At 46.9% G+C, this 19,578-nt stretch overlaps 1 protein-coding gene across 2 annotated transcripts in view; it reads right to left on the reverse strand.

The window, feature by feature from the left end:
* Positions 1 to 18,992: 18,992 nt before the first annotated feature.
* Positions 18,993 to 19,578, reverse strand: part of GFRA1 (GDNF family receptor alpha 1) — a gene marked incomplete at both ends in the record, with an annotated part of 219,227 nt that continues 218,641 nt past the window's right edge. For both annotated transcript variants that reach the window (XM_082637757.1, XM_082637758.1), the window contains one exon: positions 18,993 to 19,148. In XM_082637757.1, the coding sequence (XP_082493883.1) occupies positions 18,993 to 19,148 (156 nt within the window). The remainder of the gene's footprint in view (positions 19,149 to 19,578) is intronic.

Here is a 19,578-nt window from a genome sequence, read left to right on the forward strand (position 1 = left end):
GAACTGCTCTATGGCTAATAAACAGCCTTAGCCACTCACCTCATTTACTCAACTTGGCGTTAATTTTGGCAACTCGCTTAAGTAGTTGGGTGGAACTATCAGCATTGCACCCCATAGATGTTTCAATGGTGTATTGTTTTTCTTTTGGCTGTGCCGTGCGGCATGGGGAATCTTAGTTCCCCCACCAGGGATCGAACCTGTGCCCCTGCCATGGAAGCGCAGAGTGTCAACCACTGGACCGCCAGGGAAGTCCCTCAGTGGTGTACTCTTATGGATGAGATAGGTATTTAATTTTCCAATTTAGTAGCCCTATTTTATCCTAAGATAAAATTATTACAGTTACAATATATGACATGAAACAGTTAGGCATTGATCCCTATTTGTAATAGATATTTGGGGATGTGCGCTATGGAAAATCTTGGCTCTGTCTGCAGGTGCATCTTTCATCACGGCCAAGTGGAGATGGAGAGGCTTCCTCTTCTCGTTCAGGACCTCGATACACAGCCCATCCATTCTGTATGCCAGTGACTTCCAAACTTTGTGTGAAACAATCTCAAATCTACCAAAACATTTGATAAGGATGCTACAGATAACTTTTTGTCCTGAAGTAGTTGAGAGTGAGTTGCTGAATTGCAGATTATCAACTCATTATTTTTGTTTCTGTGTGGGCACTATCTTGTCTTCAAGTCACTTATCCGTTTTGCGTCCCACGTGGGTAAAGATTGAGAAAAACTTTGACGTGAAGACCAGATGACACCAGTCTTGCCAAGAATAAGGGAGAGGCCCCTATTTGTGCAGAACACAGGCAGGAGCATTTGCCAGCTGGGGTTTGGTTCTCACACTGTCCTTGGCAAACCTGGATGAGGCTCCAGACGGGTATCTGAAGGGCAGGGATCCCGTGCCCAGGTTGTGAGGTCTGAGACTTTTTAGTGAAGAACTCAACAGAAGATTCTCGTAAGACCCATGGTTTCACAATGACATATGTAATGGTTAAGGGGAAAGAGTCAGTTCCTAGGCAAGTGATCCAGTGCAATCAAGTATTTGGTGGTAATAGGACACATCGTGCCCATTTTCTGCATGATTTTTGCATCCCTTCCCAGGACTTCTGGTCTCCAGACACTCTTCACTTATTCTTGTATTTAGACAGCCTACCTCTCCTTGCAGGAGGGGTGATTCCAAGATGGGGTGGGCTTTGGGACGTGCCTGAATGGCCCAGCTACGTTGTTGTAAATCAGCATTACGGGCAGGGCCCATCTGTCCCGTTTACATTGCGTAACTGATGCTGCTCTTCTTTTGTTGGTAAATTTTTAAGATGGTTCAAGTCTTACCCATGTCACCATGTGTGGAGAGGAAAGAACACACGCTTTGGACTCTCACTTCCCAATGTACTTGCTTAGGAGTGAGATGCATTTATTAGTCTCATCTGTAAAATGGGAGAAATAATCATGTCTTCCTTATGGGCTGCTCTGAGGAGTAAATGAGATGAAACGTAAAGTGCTTTGCCAGTGCCTGAAACATAGTGGGTGCTGCGTGAGGGTAGCTGAGATGCCAATGGTGGTACTTGAACTCAGTGAGCCTTTCCTATCAAGTGGGCAGCGCAACAGTATGGAGCTCCCAGGGCAGGAGACGGGTGTTTAGCATCCCCGGCACTGGGTTCCTTCTCAGCCCCACTCTGAGTTGAACTGGTTGGCTACACTAACTTCCAGAGGAATCACTGGCCACAGGTGATTACAAAACAAGCATCAAGTCTCCCACCTCCTAACTGCCAACTCAACTCCTGACCCCCAGGTGGACTTTCCCACCAACACTCTGCCAGCAGAGCGACCCTGACATCCTACGCAACCTCACTTCCCACCTCACACCTCTGGCTGGTCGCATCCCTGGAAGCATCTCTGAACCTACACTTGCATCCACTGCCTCTTTGCTTGCTTACCCCAAGATAGGAACTTTCAAACATTTTGTTACATGGCAGCATTCCTAAGTAGCTGATATACAAATGAGAATGGGAAGTGTGAAGTGGAGGGCAATAGGATGAGGACCACCACCTAACCCTCCCCCTCAGCACTGACCCTGGGGCTCACCCCAAAGCCTCCAGGGCTCTGAAAGCCACTGCCCTGGACAACTGAAACTGCCTTCCAAAGGGCCCCCAACCCCTGCTGCATGCCACTGTCACTGGAGGAATCTTCGTTACCCTCTGGCTGTGTTCTCCCCCTGCCTAAACTGTCCACAGCTAATAGAAGCAACTTTTCAGCTTGGCATTGCAGGCTATGTGACATTGGGTAAGTTACTTAGTCTCTCTGTGTCTCAGCTTCCACACCTGTAAATTGGAATGGGGTGAAGTCAGATCCAATTATGCATATAAAATACTCAGCTCTGTGGTTGGCACATTACAAATAAGTGTTCAGGAAATCTTAGATGATGATATATTTGTTATTTACATACATATCATACCTTTCTTATTCAGTTGTAAACTTAACCCAGAAAATTTATAAGCTAGTGCTTATTATGGGGCCTGACACATAAGTGTTTGCTCAGTGAGAATTTTGACTCCCTATATAGTTCTACAGAATTGTGGCTTTGGGCTTCTAGATCATTATTTCCTAAAGTGTGGGTCAGAGACCATCTGTATCAGAATAATCCTGAGTGTATGCAGATGGCTAGACCTTATTTCAGACTTACTGGGGGGCAGAACCCAGGAATCTGCATTTCCACATAATCATCTAGGGATTCTTGTGTGCCCTTCAGAGAACTGCTGTTGTGGGTGTTGAATGCTTGCCTCTGGTTCTATCTTAGGCTCACCGGACCTCTGTCAGCTTCGAGACAGTAATTCTTTGATCCCATTTCCACCAATCCACGTGTATCAACATTTAATTTTATTTCAGAATCCTCCTCCTGCCCCCTACTGTCCTATAATCAGCCCCATGCCAGAAATATTGACTTCAACACAAGAAATTCTTTTTAATAAATTTATTTATTTATTTTTGGCCATGTTGGATCTTCGTTTCTGTGCTAGGGCTTTCTCTAGTTGCAGCGAGCGGGGGCCACTCTTCATCGTGGTGCGTGGGCCTCTCACTATCTCGGCCTCTCTTGTTGCGGAGCACAGGCTCCAGACGTGCAAGCTCAGTAGTTGTGGTTCACGGGCTCAGTCGCTCCGAGGCATGTGGGATCTTCCCAGACCAGGGCCCAAACCCCTGTCCCCTGCATTGGCAGGCAGATTCTCAACCACTGCGCCACCAGGGAAGCCCAACATGAGAAATTCTTGCAAAGTTATTTCTCCTCTGGCTTAAGTCAAGATATTATTTTGGGGGGATTGGATCTTTTTGAGTGGCTAGGTCCCACTGTTTACCAGTTCACTAATAACAGCAGAAGGCTATTCATTTTTCATTCATTTACCTCTACGGTAAAGACTTATTTTGGTTTCATGGAGGCAACTAATTAATTACTTAACGTTCTTTTTCATTTTTACCAACATTAGGGAAAATTTACAGCATGGAACAAGCCATCCATACAATATGTGTCATAATTACTGTTTTGCAATTTCACAGCAGCAAAAATTTATTAAAACTTCACGACTCATTAATAGTAAGCCATCATAATTGCTTAATAGAAAAGGAAACTGTGCTAATGATGACGGCTTTGATTAACATATTTGACCTTGTCATGAAGTCAAGTGAAATTAATATTGCTGAGTGTTGAACATAAGGTTTTTTACAGTGTGCATCATTTCAATCATCATAAAAGGCAAATAAACTAGGTTTGAGTTTGACTAGATTTGAAACTCTTTTAACTCTTCACAAAAGATTAAGGGAACATCAATGAACTCCTATACAATGTCGATTAAGTGACAGGGAATGAGTAGATGCGTAAGTGGCCCTTTTCTATCAAGTCCTGGAGCAATGCCATCCAACTGGCTGGGTAAACGTGCAGACACGTCACTAGGGTAGGACCCTGTCTCAGAAGAATCTAGTGTATGGTAGGAAAGGACTCAGATGTCCTTTGAAGACTTCACCCTCTCCTAGCAAGATAAATGGAGGGGATATATGAGGCATTGTAACCCAGAAGACTCTAAATCCCATTAATAAGAACCAGCTGTCCCATTGGATGTCATAGACTCTGTTGTGTGTTCCAAATGTCGATCTGATGGAATGGCCTCCCTGTTGTGAACCAGGCTCTCTCCTGCCTCTGTGAAGTCTGCATGCTTCAGGCCAGGACAGAGGGAAGAAAGAAAAGAACGTAAACACCCAGGAGGGGAGGGATTATATTTCTTTGTTTCCCAAAGATAGTGTCTACCATATGGCAGGCTGCCAGTGAATTTGATAAGGGTAGGAAGGAAGGAGCCTGGGGGAAACTCTGTTCATACATCCTTTCAAGACCAAGTCTACATGGGCTCAGATCCCCACTCTGTGCCTAGCCTGGGTCCCAGTGTCACCTTCATTTTTTTTTTTTTTTTTTTTTTTTTTGCGGTACGCGGGCCTCTCACTGTTGTAGCCTCTCCCGTTGCGGAGCACAGGCTCCGGACGTGCAGGCTCAGTGGCCATGGCTCACGGGCCCAGCAGCTCCGCGGCATGTGGGATCTTCCCGGACCGGGGCACAAACCCGCGTCCCCTGCATCGGCAGGCGGACTCTCAACCACTGCGCCACCAGGGAAGCCCCACCTTCATTTTTGACTGTCAGTGTCATCACTAATTTTTGTTGTCATGATCTTTATGGCAGGAGCCATTGCCAACACGGGAACTTGACAGCAACCCCCTGAGGTAGGTTCTATTATTTATCCCACTTGACAACTGGGGAAACCAAGGCTCAGAGAGGTCAAGAACTTTATTTCTAGAGTTTATACTCTTCAGCACCCATTCGTGATACAAGAGGAGCCTATCCTCACTTTGGGGTGGTGTTTAAAGCCCTGCTGGGGAGGGGAGGTTCATGTACACAGAACTAAGAGACAATGCAAGGTGACATGTGAGCACAGGAGTGAGTGAGGTGGGCTGTGAGAGCTGTGGGCGCCCCAAAGGTGGAGAACTCCTTGTAAATTGGAGTGACTTGGAAGGTTTCCCGGGGGAGTGGCGGGATGGGTAAGAGGCAGCGGTAGGTGAAGGTGGGAGGTAGATGGATAGAAGGCAGTGAGGGGGCTCTGCTTAGTCAGGACAGCAGGAGAGAAAATGGAGAGGTAGCTGGAGCCAGAGGCTGGTTACCGTGGAGTTTCGGAGAAACTGTCCAGGATGGACAGGGAACAGCTGGAGGCTCAAGGCAAGTGAGATCCCTCCCCTGGTGGGGGGAAGGGTTGGGTGGGGGGGAGGCAGCGGGAACAGAACAGCAGGGTGGACAAAGGGAAGGCAAAGCCGGGCTGGCCAATCAGGTATGGAGCCCGGCGGGGAAGGAGAGGGACAGCCATCACCAAGAGTGCTGGGATTTGAGGCCAGTCACTGGTCGGGGGTGTGCAGGCACCACACATAACGCAAGAAGTTTGGATGCCTTTCTCCCCACCCTCTGGGAACCTGTGACTCCCTCACTTGTCCTCTGCAAAGGGGCCACCATTCACCCCACTGTTTAAGCCCAACCTGGGAGCTATGCTTGTTCACCTTTCACCGCAGGCATCGAGTCCCATCACTCCTACATCCCAATCCCTTCCACTTGTCTTACCCACTGTACGTGCCCCACCCTCTCTTGCACAGGCCCTGTACCAGCCCTGACTGTTCTCTCTGTCCCTTTGCTGGCCACGTGGGTATGGGGAGCCCTCCTGCCTACAGCACTGTGCCCTCTCCCGGTGCATGGGGTTCCTACCCCTCTCCAGCCTCCCCATCTCTCCACAGTCCCTCCACGCCAGCCTCCAGCCTCCCTGGACTGACTTTTCTTGAATGAATGAATGCATCACATTCATCCCCACCTCCCGACCTTGACACCGCTGTTGCCCTGCCTGGAGCACTCCTTCCCCACTTCTGGTGCCTTCTTAACATTTAGGCTTTATATCTGAGGACACCTCCTCAAAGAGCCATCCTCTGGTCACCCAGGTTAAAGCCACGTCCCAGTCCCTTTCATCATCACACCCTATTTATTTCAAAGTAATAACCACTTCCCATGTATTTAGTGCTTTACTGCATGCCCACACCACAGGCACCTTGCCTCAATTAGCTCACATAATCCTCAGACCCACCCTGTGACGTACGTGCCATTATCATCCTTATTTTACAGATGAGGAGACCGAGAGCACTGGCCAGCTCACATTTTATTTGTTCACCGTCATAAATTCTCCTCCCACGACTGTGTAAGCCCAATGAGAAGAAAGGCATGTCCTCTCCCATCCTCCACCCCATCCCCTCTGCTGGGAAGGATGCTTGGCACAGAGTAAGTGCTGACCTATGTTAGGAAACCCAGTGGGTCAGAGGAGGTGGAGGGAGGAGGACTCCTTTGTGGTCAGGCTGGTTCGAGGTGGGTGCTGGTTCTTCCCAGGGAGGTGGGAAATACTGGAAGCGAGCGGGGATGTAGGGAAGACAGCCCTGGGTCGTCACTGCAGGTGGCACCTGAAGCCCAGCAATGAAGGGGCTCTCCAAAGAGGGCAGGGCAGCAAGAAAGAGCAGAGGCACAGAGACCGAGCCTTCCCGGGCAGTGGAGCCACTTGTGAAGATACACAGGCAATTTGGAGTCAGAACTCAAGAAAATGTCACCATTTCATTCACTGCCTAAAAGACATTCTGTTTCATTGTCAGTAAATCCCAAATTAAAACAAAAAATCCAAACACGTACATTGATTTTTCACATTACAAGAGGATCACCAGTTTAAAACCTCAGGTTTCCTTAAAGACCTGATCCCTCTGTGGCTTTGCAAAATGATGTGATTTGCAGGAAGCCACTTCTGGAGCCAGGCGGTTGCAGGATAACACCTGGGTTATAAGGCAGACCCTCGAGCTGAGCTGCTGGGGTTTGAATTCTGGGGTCTTCTGGACCTAGGGCACTTTGCCAAGTTACCTAACCCCTAAGTTGATCTCCTCATCGGCAAAACTGGGACAGCGGCACCTGTCTCAGCGCTGCTGCAAAGATCCAAAGGGGTGGTCAGCATTACCTAGAAGAGTAAGTACTCAGTGAATGAAGGATGCAGGGAAATACAGGTCTTCTACTGGAGATGTGCAAAGGCAAGGGGCAAACAGGGACCAAACTAGAAATGGAGTCGATATGGGGGGTGGTGCTTGGGTAGTGGGGTGCTGTGGCAGCCCTGGAGGTTCCGGTTGGCGCCTGAGCAATCTGGGCTTTGCGGGTTTTGTATGAGCGCTGAGTTCTGAGGGTGAGGCCATGCTGAACGCAGGGGCTCCCTGCAGGGTGGGGCAAGGCCAGCTCATCAGTACCTAGAGGTAACCGGGTCCACCGGAGGACAGCACAGGCACTGCCCTCGTCACCCCCCACCCCAAAAACACACCTTGGTCTTGGTGTGCAACCTTGAGGCATTTTATTGAGGTTGCCACCATCCCCAGCAGGGAAGCCACCATCCCCTCTGCTTCATTTGTTGGTCCATCACAGCTGAGGCTTCTGAGCAAGTGAACAGCACAGAGCAAGATCGCCTAGCAGACAGGCGCTAAGGATCTGGATGTGGCTATCCCTAGATTACAGAAGGCGTTGTTCAAAGAACACTTAATACCCTCTAAAAACTGCCTTGAAAAAATCAGTGGAATTTAAAAAAAAGACACTCTAGACGTGCTCGGCGAAAGCTGAGAGTCCATTAAAATAGTTTGCAATTCCCCAGTGAGCGGGAAGATGCTGGCAAAGAGACAGGAAACTAAGGAGGTCACACGGTAGGGGGATGAATGAGAGCTGCCAAGCTGCAGGGACTCCTCTGCCACTCACTCAATAAGGGCCTTTCTGGGCCTCCATTTCCACATCCATAACATGGGGGTGATCAACGAGTTCCCCACACGCCAGTGGGAGAATGGAAAGAGAACGTGTGTGAAGGAGCTTGGCAAACTGTAAAGCCCTTGCAAGTTAAGGAGATACTGTCTGAATACCCTAGGGATCTTCCAGGGACAGAAATGTTTTGGAAGAATGAAAACAAAGGGGCTTTGCATCAGAGTGCGGCCGCTTTCCTATTCTGATACTGGTACCCGCAGACAGAGGGAGGGGGTCAGGGATTTGTCCTCAACGGACTGGAAGGGAAGCAAACTTAGATGAGGAACATGCATTGCAGGAACCACCTTTTTCTTTCTGCCTGTTGTCCATTTTCTTCTCAATTTGGTAACATTTTCTTTCTGAAGATCCTTTCCTGGAGTTTGGAATGAAATCCTGGCAAACCAAGGAATAAAACCCACTTTCCATCACAGATCTTCGTCTGTCCACTTCAAAAGTAGTCGCCCCGGTCCTGAGATGAGAGCAACAGTTTGATAGAAGTGCTCCAGGTAAGGGCTGCCAAAGCGATGTGCTCTCTTCCCCTACATCTTCCAGCTGTCGGGCAGAAGTGGGAGAGGTCAGCATTGAGGGCAACATGGGTACGAAGGACTACATGGTTTTCCTGAGCCAACCCCCCTGCCAGGGGTCTGCTTCCTGCCCTCACCACGTCCCCAGTGGCAAGAGTTCCGGTTCTCTGGGGCCACCATCACTGTACTGAAGACAGAGGAGGTCCAGGAGTGACAGCTGCCGGGGCGGGGGGAGGTTCTGAGGAGGGTAACTGGACGCCCCTCAGAGTTGGAGCTGAGTCAAGTGCTTCCAAAGTTGCACAGTAACAGGCCAGCCATGTTTTTCTGGGCACAGTCTGTGGGTAAATTAGATCTTTAAAGCAGTTAGGCAGGCTTTTGTCACTTGGTGTTAACTGCGTATGTTGCAACGATTTTAATTGGTTTCATGTCTAGAGTGAGGGACTGAGATGGAAGTGGGACTCTCAGGGGAGCAGTCCTGGCACTCAGATGGCTTGTCACATTTCTTTTTTAATCTGCTGTTCTTTTCCTTAAGGCGAGGGAGGTAATGTAATTATCTTTTGAAGACAAACGCACGCTGCAATATGTCAGCTTGGGCTGCTCTCATAACACAGCCCCAAGTGTGGGTAGAGGGAGATGAAGTGGGGATGCGGGTGGGTCTGTGAGCTTCCAACTCAGAAGCCAGGAGAGTTTTCCCCACAAGGCTGCAGGGCAGAGTTTGAATGGGCACTGGCATCAAAAAACTGAATTCTGGGCTTCCCTGGTGGCGCAGTGGTTGAGAGTCCGCCTGCCGATGCAGGGGACACGGGTTCGTGCCCCGGTCCGAGAAGATCCCACGTGCCGCGGAGTGGCTGGGCCTGTGAGCCATGGCCGCTGAGCCTGCTCGTCCGGAGCCTGTGCTCCGCAACGGGAGAGGCCACAACAGTGAGAGGCCCACGTACCGCAAAAAAAAAAAAAGAAAAAAAAAAAGGTTGCATAATATTCCCTTATCCAGATGCACCATGAGTTCTTTCACCAGTTCGCTGTGGATGGACATTCAAGTCGTTTCAAGTGTTTTGCTATTGCAAACTATTCTGCCATGAAAATCCTTTTGCATGGATCTTGCCACACTGTGTAAGAGTGCAGGGTAATTCCTTACAGTGGAATTGTTGGCTCAAAAGGGATGAAAATTTAAAATTATGATACATATTGTCAAACAGTTTTCTAAAAAAGATTGCCCCTTTTTTGTGTGTGTGTGCGTGTATGTGGTACGCAGGCCTCTCACTGTTGTGGCCTCTCCCGTTGCGGAGCACAGGCTCCAGACGCGCAGGCTCAGCGGCCATGGCTCACGGGCCCAGCCGCTCCACGGCATGTGGGATCCTCCCGGACCGGGGCACGAACCCGTGTCCCCTGCATCAGCAGGCGGACTCTCAACCACTACGCCACCAGGGAAGCCCAAGATTGCCCTTTTAAATGTACCCACCCAAGGTTTTCTCAGGCCAAGCGCTCACTTTATCTTTGAAAAATGGTGAATTCTTTGTCTACCGGCCTGGATGGGAGAACTCTTCACGAGGATAAAACCCATTCAGTGCAGCCAGCACTGCCAGTTTATGTGACATTTATGGATACTCCTGCTCGTATCTTTCACATCATTGTGTTTTTGTTTATGCTTTATTTATATCACCAAACACAAGCAGTCTTGTATCTGGTTTCTGTCACAGTTTTTATTCAATTTCTTGGCATTTCTCTCAGGGTTTTATTAGTCATTTCTTGTTCCAGCTCCTAAAATTTCTATCACCTGCACGCTGAGGTTTGGTTGTATTAGGGAGACGCTCAGAATACTAAGCACTGTGGGAGGAAATTTCAGGTCCCCAGAGCACTACTCCCTCCCCCTTTCTGTTTGATGGTTCAGGGGACATCAGAGTCCGTCCCTTCCTGGGGCCAGCCCACTGCTGCTGGCATGAGAGTTTCACTTCCCTGCGACTGAGCTTAGAGATTTCGGCTCAGCAACCCAGAGCCGGGTAAGATGTTGGGATCCAGGTTTTGCTATACCTTTGAAATACCAAGCCCAGCTCCAAAGGCTCACAAACTTTGGATCCAAGCTGTGGAGTCTGGCAGAAGTCATCCTAAACTTGGTCAATTGAAAGCAGCTCAGAAAGCAAGGGAGTAGGAAAACCCAGTTGAATGAAAAATCACAAAGAACAAAAATGTTCTACAGAATCTCTAGTGAAACACAGGCTTCTGTCCTACAAAGCAAGGTCTTCTTGGGGTCGAGTGGGCTGCAATTTTCAGTCTGAAGCAAACGACAATGGTGACGTTAATTACAGTGATTTGGGTTTTAATAATTGGCCTTAAAAATCCTGGAGGTGATAAGGTGCCAGAAATGATAATTTCCCCAGGGAAGTGGGGGAGTCATATTTTGAGCAACCATGATCATGATGTTAATTCTAAAAGAGAAAATCTGGCCTCATGTGATATAAAGTGATTCTTCCTTGCCAGGCACTGAGCTGGATGCCGGAAGTAAGAAAATGGCTCAATCTGTCTTTACTTTTTATCAAAACACTTACTATTTCTAAGTTTATACAAATAATTCAATACACATATGACAGTAACTAGAGAACCCACCCACTCTATCTTCTCAATATAAAATTGCATGTTGAAGACATGAGATAAATATCAGCCGTGGCCCTACACTAGAACCTAGTTCCTTTTGGTATTGCACATACGAGCTGTTGGGCTGGGTCTAAAGCAGTGGCTTCAACAAGGCGGGCCTTGTTGCGGCCTCCCCCTCCTAGGGATTTGACATTGTCTTTGGCAGAGGGGAGAAGTTGCCACTGGCATCTAGTGGGTAGAGACCAGGGATGCTGCTAAACATCCTACACCCACAGGACCAGACACCCCTCAATGTCTTGACACTGGGGATTTCTAGTATTTGGAGATTTCAATATCACTTTCCAGTGAATTAAGATGAAAGAAGAAGACACAATAATCATTTTTTTAAGAAAGAAAACAATGTTTATTAGGATATTCTGGGGTGAGGGAGACGGCTGAAGGGACTACGTACGTACATTCTGTAATGCTTAGGCAATATGCTAACAGAAAATTTAAACATCACAAAACTACTTCCAAAGTCCAAAGAACAAAACGTGTACTTCTGCATGGAGACGGTCTTCCGTGGGTGACGGCAATAAAGCACGTTGCAAAACAGCTGCGTGAGGAAGCCGCGAGGGAGGGACCCCAGGAGAACGTCCAGGGTCCTCAGGAAGCAGATACACGAGATGATGAAATAAACGCGTTATCTTCTCCATGTGGAAAACTCAGGAAACACACAATATAAAATGGCGACCGGAAAGAAAGCTGCTCATCCGTATCCTCTCCTAACTGGGGGCTTCAGCGGGGCTCATTCCACCCCTTGCCCCAGCTCTGGCGAGGCTGAGGGTCTGAACCCCTCTCTCAGGACAGAGATCTAAAATGATCCTAAACACCAGAATCCTTCTTCTCTTCCACCCGTATTGTTAACTTGCATAAAACAGAACAAACAGAACTGAGACGTACCCTCGGGTTAAGAGTAAGAATGCAACACCGTCCAAAAGATACAGCAAAACAACCCCACTTCCTACAGCTCACACAGCTTCTCAGCAGGAGCTGGATTAAACAAGAGAAAATAATTTCAATATCAAGGGAAAATGAACGGAGGATGAGAAAACTCTGTAAAGCAAACTCTGGTAAAAAGCGTTTCCCCACCTCCCTTGGGGGAGAGAAGGGAGAAAAAGAGAAAAGGCAGATAATTAGGAGAACTATAAGGCCCTGCATTTCGGGTTTCTGAAACCATTTCTTCAACCCTCTGAGGACAATCAGCTATTTCTGAATCCAGAAAAGCACATCAGAAGTGTCTGATTACTAGAAGACCACAACCAAATAAGGCAGGGCAACCTGTGATTTGGTTCCTATGGCTTCCATCCTCCTTCCTCCCCACGCCCCCTTTCCAGAAATGCCTTCAGCTAAAGCTAAAAAATAAAAAAACCCAAATTCTGGATCAAGCATGCTTTGCATGCCAGGAAGGTAAAGCTGGATCATACAGCCCTGAAGCAGTTGCGACACAGAAAGAGAGCGGGAGCTTTATCGATAGAGCTTTAAGTGCCATTGGTGCCAAGAAAGCCGAGTACCTTCCCCTGGACCTGCAGACGCCCGGCCGGCTTGCTGACAGACGACGGGCCTCTACCGACTTCTAACAGCCTGCGTTTCCTACACCCGGGGCATCTACTGGGTGTTCCAATTCCTCATCCTACTTTACTCTGGTTCTAAGATCTGTGTTATGTTTGGTGGACAGCTCTGGTGTCTCCCATTCCCACTAGCACCATGGCTGGTCCCTGACAGCTGGGACTTCCACTGGCCTACGGGCCTGGCCGTGCTCACGACCCTCTGAGGATCAGAGGGGTGACCCCACTGGGTTCTCCATGGTGGCCTTGCAGGCACAGGCTGACGGTGGGTGTATCTGCCTGCTTCACCATGGGTAGGCTGGGTGGGTTGTACGCATGTGGACTGGGACTTACCTCTTAGAGACTGAGTCTGAAAAACAGCTTCACGGACTATTTATAAAGAGAATTTGGATTCTCCGAAGGATACCAAAGTGAAGGATTCTGCCAACCTGGGAACGACGGTTGTTCCCCTAAGCTGCTGTCAAAGGGCCCTAGATTCTCAAGTTACTCGTGCGGGAGCTTCGGCTCCAAATGGAGCTTCATTCAAGTACAGTAGGTGTTCCGTAAGTGTGCTGAATTGTTAAGCACCTGAGTTCACTTCTCAGGATGCTGGCAGAGGCTGCATCCCTGGGGTTGGTCAGGACTGGTAGGGTGGTCCATCTTTCCTGCCAGCATCCTGCACTTGAGGCAGATTAAAACATCAGCAGACTCACTGGCTAATTTCCCACAAAGTCTACCCCATTTGGGGTCCCGTCCTTTCTGGTGGATGCCGTGAGCCTGCTGGAACTGGCTGGTCATGCTCAGCTCTTCTGGGGACAAATGCTAGTTTTCCATCTCTTGGCAGGGAATGCATCAGACAAGGCCGCTTTGATCCTAACACTTTTTTTACCCTTTCTCCCAGGTCACCCTCAATAACCTCAGGAGGACACCTTCAGCATCGATGCATAACAGCTCAGCGCCGTAAGATGATGCAAATGGGCCAGTCCTTGCTACTGTATTTCAGAATGAAACCCTTCAATGTCCTAAAGTTTTTCATTCACCCGGAAGCGTTTAATTTCCTACTATGGGTCATGCTTTCTGCTAGGGAAGCTGTTAGGGTGAGCGGGAAGAGAGGTTCAAAAGAAGAAAGGGACTGATGGTCTCCGGCCAGTCTCTTGGCACGTTCTGCAAAACGAAAAGTGGGGATTGGTAAGACAGCCGGACCTGGGATGAAGAGAAGAAAATCAGAGGAAACCTTCTATTGATGCTGGTGCTGGGTTTGGCAGCTGCCCTTGAGCAAAAATAAATTCCCTGTGGCAGTGGAACAAGATGCTGCTATGGGCACCTGCCAGAGGCAGACCGCCGAAGTCGCAGCTGCGCTGGTCAAATGAGCCTGGAGACCTCAGGGGGCTGGGAGCTCGATGACTGTTACAGGCCGCGGTTCTCTGCAGGCAGTTTATTGAAACAGGGCTGGCGTGCCTTCCCCACCCCTCTGGGCTGGGTCTCAGAACAATCAGAAGTGCATATATACACTACCAAACGTAAGGTAGATAGCTAGTGGGAAGCAGCCGCATAGCACAGGGAGATCAGCTCGGTGCTTTGTGACCGCCTGGAGGGGTGGGATAGGGAGGGTGGGAGGGAGATGCAAAAGGGAGGGGATATGGAAACATATGTATATGTATAACTGATTAAATTTGTTATAAGGCAAAAAATTAAAAAAAAATAAATTCAAAAAAAAAAATAAAAAAAAAAAAGAAGTGCAGGGGGTGCATCCCGCTGAAAGGCCCAGGCTGTCTCTGGGAGGGAGGAGAAGCTCGTCAGAGAGCTCCGGAACTACAAAGGGATGCTTGGCGAGTATGCAGGAGACAAGACAATCCCGGAGCTAAGAAGGGGGAGCTCAGGGGAGGGCTGGCTGGGTGAACTTTCTACTCTGGGATTAGCATCATCTTCAGATCGCCTGGCTCCTCAGAGACTTCTCTGTCTTCAAAAAGCCAGGGTTACGTGTAGGATGTGCATCTGACAGAACAAGAATTAATTTGGGTAGGACTAAATTTAGAATGATTCCGATGAAGAATTGATGGGAAGGGACTCTGTTAAATACTTGGGCAATAAGAAACAAGGGTGGGGACTGGGGTTATCAATAACTGATATACGAGAGAAGGGAATCCGCCAATGTCTTAAGATAACGACCCTTGGGAAATGAAATGTCCCACTGAATACATCCCAGGATGGAGGCACTGGCAAACCCCACAGATTTAAGGCCTCTGCAATGAGAATATATTTCAGAGGTACAGTCGTCTTGAAGAAGTCTAGACAACAGAGTTCAAATAAATGGTCACTTGAGAATAAAAGCTGTGTCAAAGTCAAGAGGCATCAGATCTACACACGAGATGCTTATCTTAGGGATGAGAGAAAAACATAGCTTGTAAGGATATCTAACCAAATTCCCAGCTGTTTTGCTGTTTTAGAATTTCTAAAAAGAACCTCCTTCCTCTGCCCTCCAGATATTAGCTCTGGCACGCTTCCTCCAAAGGCACTGGTGTCTAATTCAAGGACCTCTGGATGTTGGGTTGGGACAAGTTTTCTGTTCGGATCAGACTGCATGCTCCATTCACCAATGGCACATGGTCTCTTGTGGTACCTTGATTTTGCTTCATCTCTTCAAACTCCCCGAACTCAGTGCAGACAGGCACTTTGGCCAACATCATGTTCAGGCCCTTGGTAACTGACTCGTGTGTGCCGTCATTGCTTTTTGGTCTTTCTTGAAACGATGGGTCTGACATGGTCTCATTTGTTTTATCAAAGAGCAGAAGCAACAAAGATCGCGGGGCTATGAATCCAAGAGCTCAAGAACAGCTTGAAAGAGAATGAGAAAATGTGCATGCATTTAAGCAGGTCATTTTCTGGCCCACAGTTTATTGACTCCAATAAGTCGTGCACGCCTGACTACATGAATGAAAACTTATTTTCCAAGACAGCTCCTCCGAGGCCACTGTTTTGTAAATAATAACAACAGAAATACATTTTTGCTGGATTCTAAGAACAGAACTTGCTAATTATATAAACTTGCACTGCTCTGACATGTCTTTTCCCAAGCACTTAACACTGATTTAGAAATGCTTCCTCTCTCCCACTTTCCTAGCTCAGCAGATGGAGTGTTTGGGAGGGTCTGATTCAGAGTACAAAGAGGCAGGTGGGAAATGGGGATGCAGCTGGAGACAACCCATCCTTGGAGCATGTGCAAGAGAGAAACAATCTTAATATAGACTAGATCAAAGGCCACAGCAGTTCTGGAGGAGCCCTGTCCTATATTTGTTTTCCTTGAAGAAGTAGCTTCTACAACATTTTTTACTACAGGATAAAGAATCGTTAAAAAAATTTTTTTTTAATGGAAACCACACTCCTTTCACACTTTGGATACAGTTTGCTATACTTAATGAAAAATAATCTATGTCATTCTCAACTTACACTTTTTTTTACTAGAGGCTTGAAAAAAACCAGATATGGAAAAATATATTCAGGTAGCATTCTGCATTCCCTCTCTTTACTGCACCCTTCTCCCTTCATGTGCTCTATATAAAAAGATACTCCAACACCTCTCGGTCAAAGATATCCAACATCAAGGGGACTGACTGTGCTTCTAATCGGTTTGGCAATCTTGCCTTTTTTTCTCTGAAATGAGTAGAGCACAGCTAGACTTGATTTGGGAGCCATGGTCTCCATGGATGTAAGTTACTGTTTTTGTGCCCAAATCAACTACAGTGAGATGCCTTCTCCAACAGGCCCAAACCTCAGCAGACAGCCCTTGTATTTTGGTGGCACCTTCCATGCAGGGCCTGTAGGACAGGAAGTCGTGAACCATGTTTTGCTTTTAGCACTGCCAGAGGAAGCTGGATAGGTACAAGGTTTTGCCTGCTCCAGTACTGGGGCAAACGATGGTGTTTCTGGGGCACCGTGTTAAACTGAGATCACCCCGAATGGCAGGAACACTTGCTTGGCATGATTTAATAAGAATCTCTCTAACAAGTTGTCATGGAACATCCTTCCCGCTGTTTACTTAAGCAGTAATGTATTTTCAAATCGACGATTTGGTAACTCTCATATGCTTCTGTCTCTGAAGAAAAATGAGATCTGTGTTGGTGAAAGATGAGGCTTTTCAAAATTTAATTTATGTGCTGCACATCCATGTGTTCTTCACTGAAGGCTACTCTTGTTAGCGCTGATAACTCCTATTTTCTCTTTGGTCATCTGAAGCTAATTAGAGCTGCTGTTTATTACAGAAGTAATCAATAGCTTTCTACAGTAGATTACATAGAATCAGACCTCTATGCAATTAGTCCCATGTAGACACACAGAGATGCCTTAATTAAAACAAAATATGCTCTGTAAGAGATATGCTTTCACAGATGACTGGAGTTCCAAGTATTTTGACATGTTTAATGTGTTTATTCAAAGGAAGACGTCTTTAGGAAACCTTTCACTAATTGAATTTGTTTGATGAGTTCCCCTTGAAAACATTTGGAAGTGAAAAAACTCGGTACTTAGTATATACATTTATGTTTATTAACGTTTGGATATAAATGTACTTCAAACACCAATAGAGCTAAAAGGCTATGCCTTCATCTTGGGTTTAATAGATTTCCCACCCTAGTAATTTGATTAATTCTTACAAGGCAAACATCCGTGGGCAAAGGGAATCAGGATGAAATGTGCACTGTGGGTCTCCCCCCTCCACCCCTCTACTGATATGGGAAGAAAGCGAATGCTTCCAATACTCTATTGAGTGCAATCTCCTCACCTCTATTCAGTTTCAAAGAAACACGGCTGCCAGCACTCGATCCTTGTAGATTTCGAATCTCACCATTTCAACCAGACTTCAAAAGTGCACTTTTGAGTCTATTCGTTTAAGGAAAAGAACGATAGAAGAGAACGTGCAGTAACAAGCCAAATGCCTTATAGCCAGAGCCCTGTTTTGCTCTGTGTCTCTGTGCCAATCAACTCAGCTCCACAGACCTAATGGTGACCCTCTGGATCCACAAACCTTTTTTCTTTTTTGCAGAGTCAGTCACAGTCTGTCATGGAGGACACAGAACACGGTGCAAGCAGACTCCCCATGACCTTCAGACCAAACTGCTCTACACAGCAGCCAAGCCATGACAGATGGGAGTCAAGACAATCCTTAGGAAAAGAACTGGGTACCCTGGCATGGATCTGCTTCAGAAGAAAGGGCAGCAAGTCCCAACCCCCATCCCAGTCAAGGCTGCCTTTGTCAAATAATATGAACACCAAGGTACTGGTCTGTGTCAACTGGCAAGGGTGCCATTGGACATTGTAAAACATTTACGAGTGGCTGCTGGTTTCCTCACAGGTATGCACGCTTGCGTTTCAAGAAATGATAAAAGACAATGCTTGGCTGCTCTGTTTCCTCCTGCCTGTCCACAACAACGTGATGCAGAGGCTGCTTTGGAAGAGCTGTCTTCGTGAGCATCGGAGCTAACACTACTTACGACAGGAAAACAAGCTCCATGTATTTTGTATTAAACCACCAGTAAAAAAAATGAAGACAATGTCATTACTTTCAAAATATAGAAAGCCAGTAGTTGAAATCATTTAGTAGTAAAATTTTTTTCTACATATAACCTCATACGTGTAAAGAGTATTGGAATGATGTTTCAGCTATATTTGACTCTTGTTAGTTTAAGGGCTTCTCACTCAGGTAAGGCTTAGGAAAATGTCTCAATGATCAAGGTTCTGTGAAGTCTCATGCCCACTCTCACTCTCTATTTTGACTAGAAGACAGACACTACACTGGGATGTGACAGGTATTTTTTGTTTTTGTAGGAGAGTGCAGAACTGTTTACAGTACATAAACTTAGCGCAGAAAATACTAGTACATATAGAAAAGTGAACATTGGTACAAGCTTGTTTGCACAAAGTCCATCAAGATTGTCTTGATGAGGATCTTCACTTTGTGACCAAAAAAACCTGGCATCCATGTACCGCTGCAATCATGTCATCAGAAATAAATCCTATTACATGAGATATGGAAGATTCTTTAGAAATACTAACTCCTTCTCTAGCTAGTGAAGGCCAGAGTTAAATTGTTAAAATCAACATCCTCATCGTCCTCTTGAAAAACATGGCCCCAGTTTGCTTTACAGCCAAATCAACAAACTGTCCCTTTACAATACAGCATGCCCCAAAGCCTTCTGGGTTTGGAATGTAGCATTGTATCGGGGATCCCATATAAGCCCTAAGGATCACAAGAAGCTTTCTTAGAGAAAAAAAAAAAAAAAAGAAAAGAAAAAAGTTCCAGTTGGATGAAACTGTTTTAGCAGTGTCTCAACTGAGTTCCTAAAACTGGAATTTCAGATATACAAGAGGACAGGAAACAGATAACTTGTTTTTTGTCTTTTTACATGTCCATATTGTTTTTTAAATGCAGCTACGATGTGTCAGCCAAAGATAAAGATAATAGGGTGGACAGGGCAGTTACCACCAGGACCAGCAGTGGGCTCAGACTGCAGCTTGGAGGAGCAGCCATTGATTTTGTGGTTATGTGGCTGGAAGCCCCAGCAAGACCATCCTTTTCGTAATCACGCTGTAAGAAAGAATGTTTTCATTATCACCCACTGCATGTGTTCGTTCTATCAAGGCATATTTTAACCGCACTCTTTCTCTCTCACTGCTCACCAAAGCTGACCCAAGATTTTACCCCCACTCCCAAGGTCCCCCAGCAACTGTGCAACATGGAACCATTCTCCTTCTGGGTACCAATGACTGAGGAGGGATGCTTGCTGTCTCTCTCCGTCATGAAGGAGGGCAGGAAGAATCATCTTGGGAAACTTGCCCAAGCAAGTGTGAGTTCCTGTAGAGATGGGTCACAAATCGCATTGGAGACTGGCAGAGAAGGCAGTAGCCTTTCCCTCCATCGGCTGGTTCAACCATGGACTTCATAGATGAAGGATCTCGCCCTGCTTGTCAGAGAGTCCTGACCAAAACCCAGGCTCCCAAATTCCCAGTCAGCACAG

Source organism: Mesoplodon mirus (assembly GCF_964341445.2).
Source record: "Mesoplodon mirus genome assembly, chromosome: 2".
NCBI lineage: Eukaryota > Metazoa > Chordata > Mammalia > Artiodactyla > Ziphiidae > Mesoplodon > Mesoplodon mirus.